General features: G+C 37.5%; 1 protein-coding gene across 4 annotated transcripts; it reads right to left on the bottom strand.

The window, feature by feature from the left end:
- Positions 1 to 90: 90 nt before the first annotated feature.
- LOC120444861 lies at positions 91 to 17,586 on the bottom strand. Of its 4 annotated transcripts, none has more exons than XM_039624824.2 (11): positions 17,449 to 17,586; positions 15,784 to 16,120; positions 15,326 to 15,505; positions 13,916 to 14,078; positions 13,218 to 13,823; positions 11,648 to 12,194; positions 10,598 to 11,537; positions 10,411 to 10,541; positions 2,295 to 2,612; positions 2,150 to 2,236; positions 91 to 1,611 (listed from the first exon to the last, which is right to left on the bottom strand). In XM_039624824.2, exons 2-11 carry the CDS (start codon positions 15,978 to 15,980, stop codon positions 1,475 to 1,477), a joined length of 3,306 nt encoding a protein of 1,101 aa, XP_039480758.1. In that variant the 5' UTR covers positions 15,981 to 16,120; positions 17,449 to 17,586; the 3' UTR covers positions 91 to 1,474. The 4 variants fall into 4 exon arrangements, with proteins under 4 accessions (XP_039480758.1, XP_039480761.1, XP_039480759.1 ...); XM_039624827.2 differs by having other exon boundaries at positions 2,295 to 2,609; XM_039624825.2 differs by having other exon boundaries at positions 17,396 to 17,526.
- Positions 17,587 to 17,663: the final 77 nt, after the last annotated feature.

Here is a 17,663-nt window from a genome sequence, read left to right as displayed (position 1 = left end):
CTAGTTCATTGAACGAAATAATAAAAAAATGCTTCTATGTCGTTGATAACATTTCTTTTTTTAGTGAAGAACGTGAGAATGGAATTTAAAATTTGTATCACGATATAGATTTTTAGAAAGATTTGTAAAGTTTTACAAATATATTATTGGCTTTTATTTGTGATTTTGTCGTATATCTCAAGTCATGAATTTAAAAAAAAAGAACCATTATAATATAGTCGACACTTTTAAATTCATGGTCATACTCTGCCTTCAACGGATTATTAGCATTTTGGCTGTAATAGCTGTAACTAATGTAATACAAATTGTTAATAATACTGTTATCTTGTTTTTGGGAAACTCAGCTCCCGCTGATTAAATGATTCCAATATTTATATTCTTGGCATCTCACTGAGTGCTAATAAAAAATATGTTATCTTTCTTATACATTTTCTGTGGTTCATTTTGTATATTTATTGACTAGTAAACGTTTACATATTGCAATTTTTCTTTCCAACTACTCAAATTAATTTTGCTCAAAATTTTAGAAATCCCTTCTCTGGTAAAATCGCCTTGAGCATATATTATACTTTTAACGATTTTATGGATTACATTACTTTCGATCTCATTTTTATTATCAAACATTCGTTAAAATGTGGAGGGCTTAACTTCATTTTGTTTCAGTTTCTGGAAATTCAAAACGTACCATCAGTTTTGAGATTTTTGTTTGTCAATTCAACTTGATTTTTCTGGGTTGCACTCTGGAGCTTGGTAAAGAATCAGAAGTTCGATTAAAATACATAGGATACTTAAAAATTTCTTTATTGCTCATTTCCCGTCTCCAGCTCATTAAAATCTCTTGCCCAGAAGTAAGCAATTTAACATCATAATAATATAAGTATTGTTGCCTAAAATCCTAAACGGTTTAGTTATAGTCCAAACTATATATGTTTTTGTATATATATATCGCTCATACTTACATATGATTAAATTAATTCAGTGCTTTTAAATTTCTTGTTGAGCCAATGCTATGTGTATTCGGTTAGATTTTTGTTATTCGATCATTGGCCATATGACTACAGTAATAGTTTTAATAGTATTTTAAAAGTTCGGTGTTGACCATACAATTATTTTACACTGCATTTTCTTTAACTTGAAAGAGTGAAATTTTGTTTGTATTTTTTAGGTTCATTTTATTTACTTTCTCATTTTTTTAAATTTAATTAAATCTTTCTAAACGCTTTTTTCATTGTCAGTCTTTACGATTCACGGCTTTTGTGCATTTGAATTGTTCAATTGTCTCATTACTATATGACCAATTACGATACTTTTGTGTGTTTCAAGATAAACAAAGACAAGCGTTTTGCTGAGTTAATAAGCAGGTGAGTCGTCTGGCTTTTGACCCGAAAAAAGTTAATGTAAGTGCAGGGTTATAATACTATAAACATATGGTATATAAAGCAAGGGGCAGTGGTTGAGCTATCAAGGGTGGGTTTCACTTCTGATCTAAAGAGGCAGTTTTGGAGCGTTTCCAAAGAGATTTAAAAAGCCCCTTTTTTTTGGGTTTGTTATTGGTGGCCGCCCCTGAGATTCCATTGTCTTTACGATTGGTATCCTTTTGCGTGGTGGATCCTAAATAAAAGAGTTTCGTATCAAAATTCAAGTCTTTTACAGGTTTTTTCTAATTTATTTAAATGCTAACTTAAATATTTCAGTGGTCCAACTATCAAGAAGCTGCTAAGGAGAGAAATATAAAGACATGGGGATATTGCACACGAGTTTAACTTATCTGCTGATTATATGGTAGTACCTATGGGCCGGCAATAATTGGATTTAGATTTATATCAAATTTTTAATGAGCGTGGCAATATTTTGAAAAAAGAGTATATATATCTTAATTCATTACGCTCTAGCTCCTGGGATCTCGACGTTCCGACAAATATATGTACAGCACGACGCAGATGGCTTGGTCGACTTAACTACCGATTCAGGTCAAAAATTAAACAAAAGATTTATCGTCCTTTCACACAACCTTTAAATAATCTAGAATACTCTGCTCTCGTGTATTTAAAAAAATATCTTTACATTATTTTATGAATTGCTTTCGCTATTTTCTGTTTTGTTACTTTAATATAATGTATACTATTCATAAATGTGTTTTAAAACTTACCCGTTTCAAAATTATAGAACTGCTTGCTTTTGGAATCATCCATAAGCTCATCGCAGTATGCCTTCGGTTTTCGATCTTTGCTGTTTTCTGATGGGTACAAGAATATCGCTTTATTATTTATTCGGTTCACTTCAGACGAACTCACTTTTCTTGGTTATCAGCAAACTGGTCACTCGCCGCAGAGCCTCGCGGGGTGATTTATTCAAGAAGGAAGGTGTAAGATTTGGTGGCAGCGTTAATGGCTTACGAGATTGTCCGATGCCCGACATGCCAGTCGGATTATCCCATATCCGCATGGATGCCAGCCGATCTATGTTTTCGGTGGAGACTGGGCGCATACCCCGTTGCTTGGGATACCATCCTCGAGCCGGGGCCCCGGTCATACGAAGCATTTCATTGGAAGCCAAAGCATGATTTATTGAGCGCTGGCGGCAAATTTGAGATGTACCATAGTTACCTCCTACTGATAGGGAATAAAATAAATTAACACTGTGTAAAATGACAAATCCAGTAATGAATATGGTCTCTGAAGCTGTCGAAGACATTATTTTTTCCCAATCTTTCTGCGCCAATGGAAGGCAAAACGATTATTGGACGTTAAATAATAACCTTTGTTACATTATGTTATATTTAAGCTTTTAAAAGCTATTTCTGATTGGTTTGACGAATGAGGTGTTCATACCTAACGTTTACAAACATTCATATATTTGGACAGTCTTTAAGTTTAAAATCTATATAGTTTTATGTAGTACTATAAATTATATAGTATAGTAAAAAAAAAGCTGGTTGATTTACTCGAATATCAAGATAGTAACTTTAATAGGATTGCCGGGAAGAAATTTTAAAATTTTGTTGGAATAGCGATACAAATTGGCAAGAAAATCAAACCAAGAAATCAAAACATTTTTAAAATAATGCATGGGTTAAGTATTTAACAGTGAGAATGTGTAAATCATATCTATATCTATATCAATATCAATATCAATATCAATATCAATATCAATATCAATATCAATATCAATATCAATATCAATATCAATATCAATATCAATATCAATATCAATATCAATATCAATATCAATATCAATATCAATATCAATATCAATATCAATATCAATATCAATATCAATATCAATATCAATATCAATATCAATATCAATATCATATCAATATCAATATCAATATCAATATCAATATCAATATCAATATCAATATCAATATCAATATCAATATCAATATCAATATCAATATCAATATCAATATCAATATCAATATCAATATCAATATCAATATCAATATCAATATCAATATCATATCAATATCAATATCAATATCAATATCAATATCAATATCAATATCAATATCAATATCATATCAATATCAATATCAATATCAATATCAATATCAATATCAATATATCAATATCAATATCAATATCAATATCAATATCAATATCAATATCAATATCAATATCAATATCAATATCAATATCAATATCAATTCAATATCAATATCAATATCAATATCAATATCAATAATATCAATATCAATATCAATATCAATATCAATATCAATATCAATATCAATATCAATATCAATATCAATATCAATATCAATATCAATATCAATATCAATATCAATATCAATATCAATATCAATATCAATATCAATATCAATATCAATATCAATATCAATACACGTCTATTGATGTTTCTTTCGGTTGTGGTGTTTTAGGAAGGTCCAAATTGTTAATAGCAACGGCGGGTTGATTTTTGTTGGTAAAGAATAGTACCTATGACCGACCTCAATGAGATTAGATTTGTAAAAGAGCTTGCATACATAAAAAAGGAGTAGTACAGTGCCTCCCAACTGAATAGGATTGACTTTTTTCAATTTGTGAACGAGCTCAATAAAGAGAGCTCCAATTTAAGCGAAATAAATTGTTGTATAAAGAAAACAGTTCTTTTGTGAAATAGCAAATGTTTGGTTCTGATAGTTTTTTTTTATATTATTTTTATTATTTTTTCAAAAACATACAACAAAATCTCCATTGTTTTTGACTCAAATGGTTTGAGTACTAAAACTATTAAATAAAAGTATACATTAAATTTATACAGCAAAATTTAAAAAAACTGGTCATTTTATATAATATAGGACATTGTTTAGGCGTTATTTAATATTTCGTTTATTTATTTTGTTATTAATTATTTCATATATACGGTTTGGTAAAAAATCATAATATTTTGGTACCCGTTACTCGTAGGGTAAAAGGGTATACTAGATTCGTTGAAAATTATGTAACAGGCAGAAGGAAGAGTTTCCGACCATATAAAGTATATACATTCTTGTCCGTCCGTCCGTATGACCGACGAGATCTCAGAAACTATAAAAGCAAAAAGTTGAGATTCAGCATGCAGACTCCAGTGGCATAGACGCAGCACAAGTTTGTCGATTAATGTTGCCGCACAAACTCTAACGCCCACAAACCGCTCAAAACTGTCCACACTTTTGAAAATTGGTTGATATATTTTCATTTTTGAACAGGGTTTTTTTATTGCTTTAACTAGAGTACCAGGGTCACTAAACTGCATTCCTCCTTAGGCATACTTCTAGCTTCAAAGCGAACGGTCGTGTTTTTTTTCTGCGCTCCGAATTTATTTTTGTTTTGCTAAATCCAGCGGTGGAATTTAACAAATTCTTTAATAATTCAATTTCGTAATCCGTACTAGTTAAAGTTCCGTTCGCTTCGCGAGTGAATCTTTTGTGATAAGTGCATTATTTTAATAAATTAATTCAATCTGTTCTCTTTCTGTCTGCGTTTTGTTTACCCTCTTTCGTGCGTTGTCCGTAGTGCTGTTTGGTGTTGTTTTTGTACTTAACTGCACGGTGCACCCGCTCTCTCTCTCTCCCACACAAAATCCTAAATCGCAGACTGCGCTCTTGCGGTACATTTTCTGATTTTGTCTTTTGGTACAGTGGTCAAAACCCAATTAAACATGGAAACCAATGTTGTCTGCTTCCATAACAAATGCCGTCAGGTAATAAAGCCTGAGCAGTCAAAAATGACCTGTTGGCTATGTGATAGAATGGTGCACACTAATTGCGCTGGTTTTAACGGCCGAACAAGTGGTGACCTAGCTAAAGGCCCTAATCTAAAATTCCGTTGTGATACTTGCCTAGGAGTTGCAAATGAAATGCAGCTCTTTATGCGCTAAACTAAAGGTGGCTTGAAAGGACTGATCAGCAGTTTTGGCGTAGCTAGAGATAGTTTTCGTCGAGCTGATGATCTTCTTTCTGCGCTTGATTCACAATTTAATAGCCTCAAACTATTAGAAGAATCTCCGAAGCGCAAGAAAGCCGCTGGTGGTAGGCTGCCTAAGGGGAATGCCCCGCAACATTCGGCAAGTGATCAACAGGACTCCACAGCTGATCAGTTGACGATCGCAGCAAACCCTCAAATGTTGCTTAGATCGGCAGCTAAAAAAGATTCGGTGCAATCCGATCAATCGGTTGTGGAGGGAGTCCAGCCTGGGATTGCTACAGATTCCGTTTTGTCCGCACTGGTTTCTCAACCGGTGATTCCATCCGTCCCGAATTGTTTACCACCACAAAGAAATATTGAGTCCGGACTACCGGGTCAAGTTGGCACTTCAGAAATACAACCTGCAGTGCCAAAACCCCTCTCGGTGGTTCCACTAAAGAAACAAATTTTTGTTTCTCGGCTTTCCCCTGATCAAACATCATCTGATGTACTGTCTTATATACAAAACAAAACAACATAAAAGTGGAAAAATTTAACTTTTCTTATGCTAGGGACATCTCATCTTTCAAGATAACTGTCCCAAATGAGCTATTCTCAACCATATGTTCTGGTGATTTTTGGCCGGAAAGTATGATTGTGAAAGAGTTTGAAGCTAAGATTAAAAATAGAAAAAAAGGGCCCGTGGGAATTAAACCTCCCACAAGTGGCCAGATCACTGCCCCATCCTCCTCTACTACTTCTACTTCTTTATCTTCAAAAAACTAAAATCTAGTCTCACTATTTGTTATCAAAATGTAAGAGGCTTGTGTAGTAAGCTAACTAATTTGTATTCTAATAGCCTTTCCTTTGCATCCCATATTATTGTGTTTACAGAGACTTGGTTAAAACCGGAGATACTTAACTCCGAAGTTTTCCCAGGTATGTACACAATATACAGGCATGATCGTCCCTCCAGGCGGGGAGGGGGGGTCCTAATTGCTGTTAGGTCTACCCTCACGTCAGAGGAGGTACTTTTTGATGAGTTCCGTAACTTAGAATTCTTATGCGTAAAGCTGTCATTTTCTGATAGCTATGTTTATATTACGTGCTCGTACATTCCGCCGTCTTCTGAATTTCCTGAATATATTAACCATTTGTCCGCTATCCAATCCGTTTCAAACAGACTGTCCGATAGGGACCAACTAGTTGTTCTAGGTGACTTTAATATACCAGGCACTAAGTGGTCCACAGAAGAACAGTCGAATATTCTCCTGCCTATAGCACAACATGACTTTATTGACGGCTTGCTTGACATATCGTTGTCGCAAGTTAATTATATTCGAAATTCTCTTGGTCGTTTATTGGATCTATGTTTTGTTACAAGTCCTGAAAGTGTGTTTCTGACTAGAGTAGCACCTCTTAGTCAACCAGAAGGTCCATACCATCCAACTTTCGAGGTGACAATCGACACAGGTACCGTAATAAAAGAGAGGCCAGATAAGTCAACCAAACGAATTCATTGTTTTCGTAAGGCAAACTTTCGGAGGCTAAATCTTTTTATATCTGGCTTTAATTGGTCCGATCTATATTCTTGCAGCATGATGGCCGATGCCATAGATATTTTTTATACTGCAATTAAATCATTTTTCAACTCTTGTGTTCCGATGTACTATCCGTCTACCTCTAACAAACCTCCTTGGTTCAATAAAGAGTTGACACATCTAAGAAATGTTAAGTCCAGACTTTATATAAAATTTAAAAATACCGGTTCTAAAGCTATATTTTCTAAATATGTAAGTGCTCGGTTAAATTTTACCGTGCTTAACGCTCAGTGTTATAAGAATTATTTAAACCGTTGTAAGTTCCAGTTCGCACAGGATCCCAAACAGTTTTATAATTTCGTTAACACTAAGCGCAAAACAACTAGTTACCCTTCCTCGCTAGTTTTTGAAAATACTTCGGTAACATCGGATCAGGCAATAGCCGATCTATTTGCCAAGTTTTTTCAAACCATATATTCTACGTTACCTATTTCTGAACGGCCTTACTCTTTCGCGGTATCAAAGTCAAATTTAATATTCTGTCCCACTTTAAACGAAAGCTCACTGCTTTATGATCTTCAGCGAGTTAAGCCTGTCTATTCGCCAGGTCCTGACGGAATTCCTGGCTGTGTGCTTAGATTCTGTGTGGAAGCCTTGTGCAAGCCTCTACTAAAACTGTTTAACTTATCTCTGGAATCTACACAGTTCCCCCAAATATGGAAGGAGTCCTTTGTGATCCCTCTCCATAAAAAAGGCAGCAAATCGGATGCAACCAATTACAGAGGAATCTCCAAATTGTCTGCTATCCCTAAGCTTTTTGAAAACGTTATCACTCCTCATTTGCAGCACCTTTGTAGGTCAATTATATCACCATGTCAGCATGGGTTCATGAAACGCAGATCAACAACTACAAACCTTCTGGAGCTAACCTCCTTCGTAGTACAGGGCTTCAAAAATAATCTTCAAACTGATGTCATTTATACGGATTTTAGTAAAGCATTCGACTCTGTTAATCATTCACATTTAGGTCCGCTCCTTTTTACCTTATTTATTAACGACCTTCCCTTAATAATAAATCATTCGCGTGTACAATGTACGCTGATGATGTAAAATTATGCTTGCAATATAAGGACATTTCTCGCCATTTGGACTTACAATCCGATCTAGATGGCTTTCAAACCTGGTGCCGTGATAACGTATTAAACTTAAATGGCTCTAAGTGTAAAGTTATGACCTTTTATCGTGCCAACTCAATGCACGCAACTGCTCTTTGGACAGAATAACACATGTTGATGATCTTGGTGTTCTTCTGGACCCTAAACTTAAATTTTCAGACCATATTTCGTCTATTGTCAATAAGGCCAGAGGTGTGCTTGGTTTTATAAAACGGTGGTCAAAGGAATTTGATGATCCTTACATGACCGAAACCTTATTTATTTCTCTAGTCCGTCCGATCCTCGCGTATGGATCACCTGTTTGGAGTCCACAATATGAAGTTTACTCGGACCGCATCGAATCGGTTCAAAAGAACTTCTTACTTTTTGCCTTACGGCGCCTTAATTGGGATGCAAACCTTAGATTACCTCCTTATTCAAGTAGATTAATGTTAATTAACTTACCCTCCTTAGCTAACCGTAGAACGATGCTTGGAACAGTCTTTATTTTTAACCTTATTCGTGGTGAAGTGGATAGTCCCGACTTGGTTAGTCAGCTAAACTTCACTGTTCCAAGCAGATTTACTAGAAATTACGTACCTCTAATTTTAAATCATTGTAGATCTAATTATGAGTTGCATGATCCCTACAGAGTATTATGTTCTGACTATAATAGATTGTATCCTATTATCTCTAATTCTGACTCTCTGCCGTTTTTAAAGCGATCAATACTAACATACTTAACGAATTCTTAGATCTTACTTCTATATACATATATTTTCTCGTCCTTTACTGTCTTCTATATCGCGTCTATCTTCCCGCGATTCGAGCCGTACGATAAACGGCAGCGCCCCTCGGTCGGTTGGGCGGGAGGTGTGGCCGTGGGACTCGCGCAAAAAAATAAAAATAAAAAAAAAAATACCCTCCTTGACAAGAGTCCCCAAATGTTTTCGATAATATTAAGGCGGCCAGTCGAGCGTTGTCATGCTGGAACGTCCATGGAGTATGACCATAAATCTCAGAAATCGGTGGAAAAGCCTTTTGAAGTACAGTTTAGTACGCATTTGCGTACAAAGCGACAAAGTGAAACTCGCATGCTCCATAAAAAGATACGGCTTCACACAACACCAGGACCAACTGTGATGTCGACTTAAGAAAAGTGGATCCTTTCTCATATCGTGGAAATAGTAATTATAACCATCCGGTCCATCAAGGTTAAACTTCTATTCGTCGAAGAAGGCCACTGTCTCTTACTCCTTGTTCCACCTCATGGGTTCTCGGGAAAATCGATGTTGTAATTTTCTTCGAATAGTTCGTTTTACCGTAGAAACGCTAGCATTTACCCCGCATTCTTCCCAAATTTTACCAGCAGAATGGGTGGAATTTGAGGCAGATCGTAGTCTGCCTCGTTACAAAGAAAATGAAAATTTTGACTTCCAGCTATTTTCTTAACTATTTCATAGTGTTTTAATCAAGATTTCATATAGCCTTTTATTATACCTCAAAATCGGTTAAAGCTTTTCCACGGCCCATTTTCCAAAAAAACTGATAATGAATGCCTTAAATTATAGAATACATACATTAAACTCTTTTTAATCACACGGTCAAACACGAAGTGAAGCCAAAAGCGTAAAACATATTCAGTTGAGCCAAAAACAATGGAGACTTTTTGTTGGTTTTTGAAAAAATAATAATAATTTAAAAAAAAATAACAGAACCAAAACTTTGCTATTTCAAAAAGGACTTTTTTCTTTATACAACAAAATTTTAAATCGGAGTGTTCTTTATGGAGATAAAACGTTTCGAAAATTTAAAAAAAATCAAACTATTTCAGTTCAGATTATTATTTCGCGCGTAAAGCTTTGCATGTACTTGTGGGTTTTGGTATTTTTATTGATATACCTTTTTTAAAAAATCTTAATATTAATTGGAAATATAAGCTAAAATGCTTAAATGTGGCACATGCCTGGAGATTTAAAAATTTATCTTAAAAGAATTGCTTTGCCTGTTATTGGCGTTTAGTAATGGATGAAAACTTTAAATTGAAAAAAAATATTTTAAGGCTTATTTCGCGGAAACTTTGCTTCAGGGAACACTATTTTTTGGTCCCTACTATGTTATTTAATAAAGGTTTCATTTTGCATCTCAGTGTAATTCTGTAAATTAATAAATAATTTCGTAAACTAAACGATTGAAAAGGTTTACAAAAATATGTTTTAAAAATTAGCAAATTTCTTTATTTTTTTAAAGAGTTCTTTAATGTTGGCGTTTGTTAATAAACTGCCCATCTATGTGTATACTTCTAAAATATTCAATATTACTTGCCTCCTATTCCCAAAATTGAAGCGCCCATGTTAATGCTGGTCGATGTGCTCGATCTGGGCGCTGTGCGGGAACCACTGACCACAGGTAGGGGCTCATTTTGGCGTCGATATGGGGTTCGGGGTATGTCACAGCTACCGGTATATTGTTACTTTTCTAGGTCTTATGTAACTTGTATGTAATTACTCACCCTCTGGCGAAAATTGGCGTTTCAGGAAGACTACATGAGGTTTGCAGGCGATGCTCTTCACGCGGCGACTGCTTTAGGCTACGTTTGGTGCCATAGTTAATATAACGTCGATGGTAGGACCCAGATCCACCTGCCATTCCGTCGAAGTGCGGAGCGGGCAGTGGAGGCATCGGTCCCAGACCAGTAGGTGTGGTTATCCCACTGCCACCGCTGCTATAGTGACCAAAAAGCTTTGGTGATTTCTTGCGGTATTGCGAGTCAATACTCCAGGATTTCATTGTGTTGGCCGAATGACCTCCAGTGGCTCGATGTGGGGGGACAGTAGGCGGTCCGGCGTGGCCCTCTAAAAAACTGGCGGATTGGTGGGCAGGCGCTGGTGGCGGTGGTAGCTCGTCAGTAAAGTGACGCACAGAGGAGATATTGTCTCGACTGCGGCGAGTGTGGCTGTTGCTACTGTGCACCGCCGTACCGGAGGCGGTGGCATGTACCTCCACTACGGTAGTACCCCTATTCGCGGCAGGGGCCACTGCCGGGAGCTCTAGCTGCTTTCGCACTTCCACCGGCGACGGTGGAAGTGGGGCATCGTAGTCAAATAAATCCGGGTTAGAACTTGGCGGCGAGGGGGGCAGTGGGCCCAAATGGGGGATCTGTGAAAGCAGCATCTCTTTGGCGCTTTCAGACTTGTGAACGCCATGTCGAAATTCCAGTACTCGCTTTGCATGCAGCTCGGCAGCTGTCGTTGGGGCACCAGTAAGTCCACCACCATTGCATTCAGCCGGTTGGCCAACGACTGGAATGTCTCCACGCAACAAAGCACTGATGTTATGCTCTATTTGCATCAGTGGAGCACACCCATAGCTGAAATCGGAAAGTTCTTCGTCCTCCTCCAAAGTTGGAGCCAAATCTGTATGAGGAGTGGTGGCGTTTGAAGCTCGCTGATCTACATTGAAAAAAGTATAAAATGGTTAAGACTATATGTGCTATCTCTATATAATTTAATCCTGATAACATTTTAAGAAAAGAAAAAATGAATTGTTTTTTTTTACTCACCGTTACCGTTGTATCCATACAACTCGTAGCTGCTGGTTCCGTTGAGACGCGCCTCATCAAACTCTTCGCTGCTGGATGTGTTGTCCGGCATGGACTCGGCACTCAGGCGCTTTTCTGTTAGCATTGCCATCTTGCTCTTCACTGGCTTGCAATAGCCGAGTTGTTCTGCTGCCTCAATATCAAGAGATAAGACCGCTCGCTGTGCAGCGGCCATCTCCAATCCGCGGCGTGTATGCTCCGCATTAGCCTCACACTCCTTGTATACGAAGTTTGTCTCAGATGAAGCTGGTGGCAGTGGTAATGGTAGCGGAGTGGCATCGCTTTGCTCGCTATCGCTTGTGTAGAACTCATTACTGATCGCACCCGGGCCAACTTTGGGTTCGGGTTTGACTCTCTCGGCCAACGAGGAACGTAGCGGCTTCGGTATACGAAACACATCTGCGGCACGAGGCGGTTTTTTGGCAGTGGAGCGACGGATAATAAAAGTTCCATTGCCCAGCATGCTTTTATCGTTGGAAATAAAACTGCCATCTAAATGGTTGGTTATCTGTTGATGGAAATGTCAAAATTCTTAATTAATGAACAGTGTTGTACACGTAGTAGGAACTAGTATGTAAATCAAGATAGAACGTAATAGTCGAGATTCTCGACCCGCTACAGCACTCAAGGGAAAGTGGCGGAAATACGTATGCAAGTAGAAAACAAATATTTTTAATTTATCAGCCTTCGACGATTAGACAATAAGTGGGATTGATTCATCAGGTGACTGCAATAACGCCTGAAGGGGTCATTTAATCAAAAACATTTAACAACTTGTTTATAAAAGCACTAACTTTTGTTTTGCAATGTTCTCCGTTAGCATTTGAAATACTAATTGTAAAACTAGTGACGATGTATTGATGTTGTCCTGATATTACCTTTTGTAAAGGAAAAAGATTTTTTATTTACTAAGATGTATACTCTAAAGATCTTAAGTTTACTAATGCATTTTCTATTGAAGCGTGTGAATTAAGTAAGTTTTAGATTGTTAGTGCTAAAGGCGTAAAAAATTTAGTGATTTATAGTAGTTTTCCAGCTATACTAGTCCGTTTTTCCAAAAGATGTAAATCTAATGTTTTTCATATCTTTTGGGAATATATTTTGAATAAAGCGTCAGATTTTAACAAGATTTCTTCATATATTTTTTTTTGCTGATTTGGGAGGTACTAACACCCAGCCGCAATTTTAAAATTATCACCTTTACAATTTTACTGCCTTTTCTCCTTAATCATATAATTTGTTTTTTAGTAACGGTATGCAATCGCACTTTATTTTTTGCGTTACCTTCAGATTAGTGTATCACTCGCCCACTCTCTTGGTTCCTTTCGTAACTACTTTTTTAATAATCTCAATGAGCTTATGTTCTTTTTTTTTCAACTAAGGTATGTACATATGTATGGTTATGGCTTAGTGTGATCTGGCTATATAAAAAAAATTTGTTGTAAATCATACAGATATGTAGGTGCGCGCTGATGATGTAAAAAATTTTGAAATTCCTTTTAATAAATATTTTGTTGTAAATAGCTCTAACCGTTTTAGAATCAGAAGTATTTTTTAAGCCACTGGACATCTTCTTGTTGCTCCTAAAGTGAATTTCCCAGGCGATTCCGTTCTGTTTAACGGGTGTGAGGTCACTGGAGACGTTGGACTCCTCTAGCGAATCTTCCGAATAGTCCTCAGCCCTGGCAGCCGCTGTTGATGTCGCCACATTGACGTGAGACGCAGCAGGTGAAGCCTCCGCGGACGAAGAGTTTGAGCTGCTGGATAGTGGATTCAGAATGTGGCACACCTCCTTGTGCTTTTCGACGGAGCTGAGTAACCGCTTGCCACGAGCCCCTTCCCCTACGGCCGCCTTGGAAGAGGGTCCTGGGTAGATCGTCACCGGATGCTCGTTGACGAATGGCTCCGGCAGCTTTGCCAAATTACCACGGAGAACAGCGTTATGCACAGCGCTAATGTCGATGCCCAGGGCATTGCGACCACCGGTGCAGCTTGCCGGGTGTCGGATGGCCAACAATCCACTTGAGGAATTGGCAGCGGAAGCTCCACCCAAACTCGAACCTTTGGCACCACAGCACGGTAAACTGGAGTAATTTGAGCTTACGGCAGAAGTCGAGCTCGAACCCCGAGCCTTTGGCTGGAGGGATGGTAGAAAAATATGGGTTTGGGGTTAACTAATTGGTGTGCCATTAGCTGTGGGGCTGGCAGGCCTAAGCTCCCTAAACTCACCAGCGTTGTCTGAATGAGGGGCGATGTAGTTTCCCGTTCGTGTACAATCTCAGATAATTTAGTTATGTTCTCAGCAGTGTCATTCACTTCGTTGAAGCTTCTCTCGGGCACAGTATCTGTGCTGGGTGTTTGGGGTACCTCTTCGGAATCTTTTATGGACATGCTGACATGTAAAAAATAAGATAAATATTAAGGAATAAGATTAAAAAAAGAACAAAAATGGGTAAAGCACTATAGCAACCATAAAAATAATATTTAAAAAAAAAAACAAAAGAGAACGCTATAGTCGAGTTCCTCGACTATCTAATACCCGTTACTCAGCTAGTGGAAGTGCGAAGGAGAGTCTTCAACACTGACAGTTTTTGGCGGTTTGTGGGCGTTAGAGTGGGCGTGGCAAAAAGTTTTTTGGCAAATTAATAGAAATTTAGAAGACTAATACAAAAATGAAAAAAATATCAAAACATTTTTCAAAAGTGGGCGTGGAAGCTTTGGTCGGTTTGAGGGCGTTAGAGTGGGCGTGCCAAAAAGTTTTTTTGCAAATCGATAGAAATTTACAAGACCAATACAAAAATGAAAAAATATCAAAACATTTTTTAAAAGTGTGGGCGTGGCAGCATTGGGCAGTTTGTGGGCGTTAGAGTAGGCGTAGCAAAAAGTTTTTTGGCAAATCGATAGAAATTTACAAGACCCATAAAAAAATATCAAAATTTTCATCAAAAGTGTGGGTGTGGCATTTTTGGGCGGTTTGTGGGCGTTAGAGTGGGCGTGGCAACATGAATCGACAAACTTGCGCTGCTTCTATGTCTCTGGATTCTGTAAGCTAGTTCCTGAGATCTCGACGTTCATACGGACGGACAGACGGACGGACAGACGGACATGGCCAGATCGACTCGGCTATTGATCCTGATCAAAAATATATATACTTTATATGGTCGGAAACACTTCCTTCTGCCTGTTACATACTTTTCAACGAATCTAGTATACCCTTTTACTCTACGAGTAACGGGTATAAAAATATTTGGTGCCATAGACTAGCGATATTTGGCGTTAAAACAGGCACAGCATATTGGATTGACAAATTATATCTGGGTCAAAGCACAAAATCCGTTTGACATATCACAGCTCTGTATTTCTTATACATACTTAAATTCCAAGATCTAAGCCTAAATTCCAAGATAAGAGGCAGACTAGTAATGATTATTAGTCGTGCGATTCGATTTTCACTTCAGCACAGATGTAAGATTTAAAGGTAAATATTTCCGGAAACCGGTTGAAATATATGACAGCGTATGTTATTTTATGGTAATGTTATCCTTTTTTAAAGTATAAACCTATTCTAGAAAACCGAAATTTGACACTAATTACATAATTGATTTAATGCTGGCACTATTGAACTGATCTTTTACTTACTTTTTGCGACTTAGGCTCATGTAGCCATCGTCCTCAGACTGATTTTCGCCACCGTTACAGTTCAAGGCCACTGGTTTCGTTGCTGCCTCCTCAAATTCCGAAATAATCTCATCAAGGACTTTAATTGGCTCAGGTATATCATCCAAGAAAATGGGTTCCAACGACTGTAGTTGATTATTGCTGCATTAAGTAAGAATAGACAATGTTTCAAAACGCATGCTGTTTATGTGTCACTCTAATAGTACTATTAGTTCACGAGACCTCTCAGGTTCAAATATACAACATTTAGCTTAATTGCATTTCATTTGGCTTAAATAAATCACTCGAATTAATTCTTAAACTACTTAGCTCACTTCATAGATCATATTTTAAAATCATAATTACTCTTTAAACTGCGTTGGAAAGATAGCAATTTTTCACTAACAAGTTTAATTCGTTAAACAATGTTTTTTACTTACTTTTGTCCTTTATGGTCAGCTTCAACATCAGCAGCATCTAAATCTGGGGCTACCTTCATCTGGGCTTCCAAGGAATGGAATGCGCGATGAGATTCTGCCATTGTATCATAAGATTGCCCTGCATCCAGATAAAACGTCCGCTCGGTCTTGACGTTCGTCGAATCGCGTGCTTTAGACGATTTATGTGCCGCTGCCATTATGTGATACTCATAGCACCTTCGACGGTAGACCTACTCGGCAGTGGCTTCTTTGTTGATGTGGGATATCTCGATAACTAAAATGTCCCAGTCAGCGACGCTGCTGGCGTTGCTTTGTTGGCGGCAGCTTCAATGTTCATCTATGCAATGAGTGAAAGTGATTGGAGGTAGTTTGGCAATTTAAATGCGACCATGTAATGGTTAATTTGTAAAGCCACTCAGTAGCCATTAATTAATATACATACATATGAATGTTAAAGTTTCGCCTAAAATAAAAAAAAAATTCTCCTGAGACTGAACTAGTTTTCGGATTTAGTCGCCTCTGAATTGTACAACTATATATTTTTGTAATTTTAGCTAAAGCCCTCAGTTTTGAGACATTAAATGTGTTTTTGTGTTTTGTACCAGACGTAAAAATATATATGTATGTACATTGTATGCAATATTTTGTATGCCACACATTTAAATATTTTTCATATTATCACAAAAGTTTTGTTCATTATGTATGTACATATATGACATTAACACCGAAAAAAAAGTAAACACACACAATTCCGGGCAATTAAAACCTGTTCACCGAGAGATTTTTATGAATTGATTTTTCCACCACATTGCGAGAAACGGTTTGAAGAATGAGGTTCTGCGAGGAAAACGAGACAACAACCACCCGAGAGAGAAGAGTGTGGGAGCTCACTATTCGCACTCTGCCTCATCTTCATTCATATTTTCTATACACTGGGGTCCCACCGAGAAGAGTTTAAGTATGAGTCCCAGTCAGGCGCACTCACAAACCATTTTCGCCAACCTCCTCCCACACAGTTTGCTGGCTTTATGTATATGTACACACAAACATATGTACGTACATACATGTAAAAACACGTTTTTTCGCCTTTGATCAATTAAAAACCATTTTCAACTGAAACTGAGTTTGCCACAAAACTTGAACTCGACGTGCATATACAGGATGAGCTTAAATAAAATTTGGCGACAATAATGGAAAAAATTAATTCCTGGTGCTATCAGTCAATTTTCATGGATTACAGGAACCACAAAAACAAAAGCGCGGACCAATTTGCGTAGCTGTAAAATTTACTGCTGTCGGCTTTTTTCTTTTCAGTTACTGAATTAAGTTTTACAGAGTCTGGCATCGATTTTTTCGAATGCAGACACATGCACCCACTCACGGCGACGAAAGCAAACCGACTTTTTCGACTGCCTGGGGTTGTTCTGCTGTCGGCACCAAAAAGAGTCAAACAGAAGTTTTTCAAAGCAAAATGCTGCTAAGAATAGGTTACGCATAGCGGAGGGGCAGGGAGGCCACACATGGCATACGCCTCGGCTACACTTTAAGCAACGGGTACCAGCGACTTTTGACGGTTATGTTTAGGCCGAATATATTCGAATTTTGCAAAGACCTTTTGACTTCAGCACATATAAAAATGCTCATGCCAGAGACCAGAGAACCTACTTTTCTCCGACTTTTCTACAACACGAAATCGAACTTTTGTTTATGACAGAGCAACGTTCGCTCATCTAGGGATGTCAAAAATGTATCAAGATATTATATCGATATCTTTCGACCCGCGCAGCATTAATCGTTGACTGCTTTAAGAGAAGTGCTTTTTGCAACACCACGCCAATTGTGCATTGCTTTAGTTTAACAGTTATAGGAAAAATACATAG

This window comes from Drosophila santomea, chromosome 2R (assembly GCF_016746245.2).
Source record: "Drosophila santomea strain STO CAGO 1482 chromosome 2R, Prin_Dsan_1.1, whole genome shotgun sequence".
Classification (NCBI taxonomy): Eukaryota; Metazoa; Arthropoda; class Insecta; order Diptera; family Drosophilidae; genus Drosophila; species Drosophila santomea.
The sequence above is the reverse complement of the archived record's forward strand: the minus strand, read 5'-3'. Positions and strand labels throughout refer to the sequence as shown.

Coding starts and splice junctions, on each gene's coding strand:
- LOC120444861 (XM_039624824.2), bottom strand. CDS start 15,980: ATGGCAGCGGCACATAAATCGTCTAAAGCACGCGATTCGACGAACGTC. Junction 11,538..11,647: donor GTATGGATACAACGGTAACG/GTGAGTAAAAAA, acceptor TTTTCAATGTAG/ATCAGCGAGCTTCAAACGCC. Junction 1,612..2,149: donor GTTCTATAATTTTGAAACGG/GTAAGTTTTAAA, acceptor TCTTTTATTTAG/GATCCACCACGCAAAAGGAT.